Here is a 3,744-nt window from a genome sequence, read left to right on the forward strand (position 1 = left end):
GCCGAGCTGAGAACTGGAAGCATCGGAGAGGATCTGCGGAGGTGTGCTCAGAATAGCCCTGTTGGAGCGATTCTTTCCAGACTAATTCGTTAAAGAAACTTTTCTAATTGAGCTGACTCCCAGCCACGACCCAGTTGAAGAAACCTGCCAGCGCATCTTGACTCCTAAGTTGTAAAGGACTTTCGCTAGGCTCATCGGGAAAACGAGCTGTTGTCCTGCAAGGGACGGACCCTATGCAGGCCAGCCTGGGACTCCCTCCTGAATAACTGGGCTGCTTTTGAGAGCGGGGATAAGGGGGCTGTGCCTTCCACGTACATCTGAACCCAAACAAAACCAATTTTTATAATCTGAAACATTCTTCTCTTGTTTTTGGTACTGACTTTAACGAGTAAGGCTCTTCTGAGCTGGGGAGTGTGTTCTCAGGGCTTGGGACAAGCATTATCTTTAATGTGTCTTGGTGTTGCTGGTCCACTGGTGAGAGGGCACTTGAAATGCCAGGAGTGAGAGTTTCTGGATGCTGGAGATGGGCTCTGGCCATTCTGTAGACAGAGCGGGCCTGTCTGACCAGAGGGTGGCTCCTGAGCCCTGCAGGTTTGTGCTCAGGTCTGAATTGGCGAAAGGGCCGCCTGGGGTCCTCCCTGCACCAGCTTGGTGTGATCTGAGCTTGTGTGTCTCAGGGTAGGAAAGGCTGGCTCGAGGCAGCTGAGAGACCAGAATGAGGCCTGGGGACCACACCAAGAACCCCTGACGAGGGGGAAAAATACAAACTTTATTTGCCCCCAGTGACGTATATTTCCAAAGCAGATCTGAAATATATAGAACCACAGCAAAAAGAAACAAGATAGAAACAAGGTAAAAACGGTAACCCTGTGGACGCCCAGACAGGACGGGGGCTTTGAGAGGGGAAGACAGCTGACGCTGCTCCCGGGGGTGAGCGTCCAGCTCTGCCTGCAGGAGCGGGCCCGGCTCTATGAGATGGTGCACTGGTGCCAGGCAGCTGTGGGCCGCCCCGCTTCCCTGCAGTACCTAGACTGCCATTTGGACAAAGCTAAAGTGAAAGTGAAGTTGCACAGTCTTGTCTGACTCTGCAACCCCATGGACTGTAGCCCCCCAGGCTCCTCCTTCCATAGGATTCTCCAGGCAAGAATACTGGAGTGGGGTGCCATTGCCTTCTCCAGGGGATCTTCCCAACCCAGGGATTGAACCCAGGTCTCCTACATTGCAGGCATATGCTTTAATCTCTGAGCCAAAGCTAAAAGCAGCACTAAGGCCGGGTTCCTGGCCCGTCTGGCTGAGCCACGCCTCCATTTCCATCGCCCTGGCTCCAGAATGGGTGGCATGGGTGCCGCTGAGAGACCCTTAAGAAAACGCTCAAGGCAAGGACCGTGCCTGGAGCTGATGCGCCTGGAGGGGTTCCAGCCTGCTACTGACAGCCCTGGTCTGACGCCTGATTCTTGACCTGTAGGAGAAGCAGACGCAGGACCCTAGCACAGAGGGCCAAAGCGCGGTGAGGCTTGGAAGGGGCCATCTGCTAACAACTCCCAGCCTCCAACCCCCGCCTCCCTTTCCTGGCAGCTCTGGCATCTCGGTGCTACTGTAGATTCTTCCTGAGACCCGTGAACCCAGAAGCACCAGACACATGGCATTTTGTCCACTCGGCCCAGTTTTCCTAGAGGTGATTCCATCTTGGGGAGCAGTAAGGGTCCCCTGGCCCAAGAGGCAAGTGGAAGAAAAGAAGCTCCTTACTACTAACCCTACAGCAGCCCAGCCTTGCTGAGAGGGTCCTGACAACGGCGGGAGCTTGGCCCACTTCAGGGGCCACCAGTAGGGGCGGAGGCTGTGGTAGAGTAGGGAACACTGGGGCTCTTGGGAGCTGCACAGAAGGCTATTATCAGGTCCAGGTTGGGATTTCTCAGTCCAGGAAGGCCCGTGTGCTTTGGCTTCCGTGGGGAGCACAGGACAATGCAAGGGAATTAAGGGGGGGGACTAGGACAGGGCCCTATCTTTTGGACATTGCCTGTGACAGAAGTCAGTCGCCTCCCCTGCAGCCACTGCTGTGGTCTCCTGCACAAACAAGGACCCAACCAAGGAGGGTGAGGATGGGGGAGGTGCCAGGCCACTCACCGCAGCCTCCAGGTCTGTGTGCTCCTGGGAGCCGTCCGCCTCCAGATGGGCCCTCGGGCCTCTGGGCTCCTGCCTGGGTTCGGTGGTTCTGCATAAGGACCCCTGAGTCCTGGAGCCCCTGTTCTGTTCACAGTCCTCTGTCCCTGGACAAGCACAGTCACCAGTCATGGGCCAGGTCTGAAGGCCCCAGCTAACCCCAAAAGAGGCCACTCGACGTGCAGCACTGATCTCAGGTGTCCAGGGCTCGAGAGGACAAGCAGCTGAGTGAGACAAGCTTCTAGCTCCAGACAGCTGCTGAGTGGGCAGGGGGCGGGGGGTCATACGCGGAAGGAATGGGGGGAGTGCACCCGGGGAGGGTGAGGAGGAGCCCTGCAGCCAAGGGGAGCCCGAGGCTGGACCCCGGGTACCTTCAGCAGTGGGAAAACCTGGCGCCTGTGGAGTGTGGCCTGGGCCCAGCCTTGGGGGCCTGACCTGGAAGCTGGTCCCTCCGCTGTTCCATGAGTTCCACGTGCTCCAGCAGGCGGTCCACCTGGGCCTTGATGTGGCTCAGCTCGCCCCTGAGGCAGTGCAGCTCCTCGGTCTGGACTGGGGGGCGGGGGCAGAGGGCACTGCTGCTGGGACCTCTAGGCCCACGCTCCCTTCTAAGGGCCTCCCAGCTCCCCACTAGCCCTGCTGGTGAGGGCTGTGCCCGTTCACTCACGCTTTATCTCGGGGGGCAGCTGGCTCTTCCTGGGGGCCCTGTGGGGACTGAAGCGGCCCTTGACCCCCGTGCCCAGGTAGGCCCTCCGGATCCTGACAGGCACACGGTGGAGGAGGGGAGGGACCCCCTGGTGTTCATACCCGCTGTGGAGACAGGACAGAGGGAGTCAGGCCACCAGCCTCGCCTGCGCCCAGAGGCCTGCCCTGCAGGACCCACCTACCTGCAGGGGCCGTCTTCCCTGTGCAGCTCGTAGTCCAGGCTGTAGCTGCTGCTGTAATAGAAACAGGGAGAGGATCACTGCCCGGGGCCAGAGTCCTTGCCTAGACCCCAGTTTAATTTTGGGAAACAGGTTTGCAGCTTTTCCTTAGAATCTCAGGATTCTTCACCAAAAGAGCTCCCTAGGCACTTGACCAAGGTCACTTTGGGAGACCCCAGCAAACCAGCTTCCCTGTCGCTGGGCTCTGAACGGGGAACCTTGCAGGTGGCTCCCTGTGGCAGGAGGGGCAACTGCCCACAGGCTTCTGGCCAGTCAGATCTGGGCCCTCCGCGGGCTCCTCTGGCTGACCCAGGCACTGCTGATCTTAGTGTGGCTCTCAGTCTGGCAAAGGATGAAAGGGAAGAGTTAAGTCAGGGCCCAAAGCTGTGGAGGGGCTACAAGAGCCTTTAATCCTGCATGGGAATGGGCAGGATGCAGGGCCAGCCAGACTGGCATGGTGAGGGCGGAGGCCCGGCCACCTTCGCTGCAGTGAGAGGAGGTGGGCGTCGAGGGGGGTGCTGGGCGCGGCCTGGGCAGGAAGATCCCATGGGGCTACCGCCCCTGAACTTCAGTGCAGCTTGAGGTTTCCGTTGGAGCAAGCGGGGCGCTGGGGTGGGGAGGAGGGGGCTGTGAGGGGGGTCAGGGAAGTTTCTGAAATAACCTT

General features: G+C 59.1%; 1 protein-coding gene across 1 annotated transcript in view; it reads right to left on the reverse strand.

Annotated features, from left to right (window-relative positions):
* Positions 1–749: 749 nt before the first annotated feature.
* LOC104996566 overlaps positions 750–3,744 on the reverse strand; it is a 6,235-nt gene continuing 3,240 nt past the window's right edge. Inside the window, exons 5-9 of the mRNA XM_010850851.1 lie at positions 3,045–3,095; positions 2,825–2,967; positions 2,596–2,709; positions 2,125–2,267; positions 750–1,484 (exon numbers count right to left, since the gene is read on the reverse strand). Coding sequence (XP_010849153.1) covers positions 1,215–1,484; positions 2,125–2,267; positions 2,596–2,709; positions 2,825–2,967; positions 3,045–3,095 — 721 coding nt within the window. The 3' untranslated portion in view covers positions 750–1,214. The remainder of the gene's footprint in view (positions 1,485–2,124; positions 2,268–2,595; positions 2,710–2,824; positions 2,968–3,044; positions 3,096–3,744) is intronic.

Source organism: Bison bison, unplaced genomic scaffold (genome assembly GCF_000754665.1).
Source record: "Bison bison bison isolate TAMUID 2011002044 unplaced genomic scaffold, Bison_UMD1.0 scf7180017864295, whole genome shotgun sequence".
Taxonomy (NCBI): domain Eukaryota; kingdom Metazoa; phylum Chordata; class Mammalia; order Artiodactyla; family Bovidae; genus Bison; species Bison bison.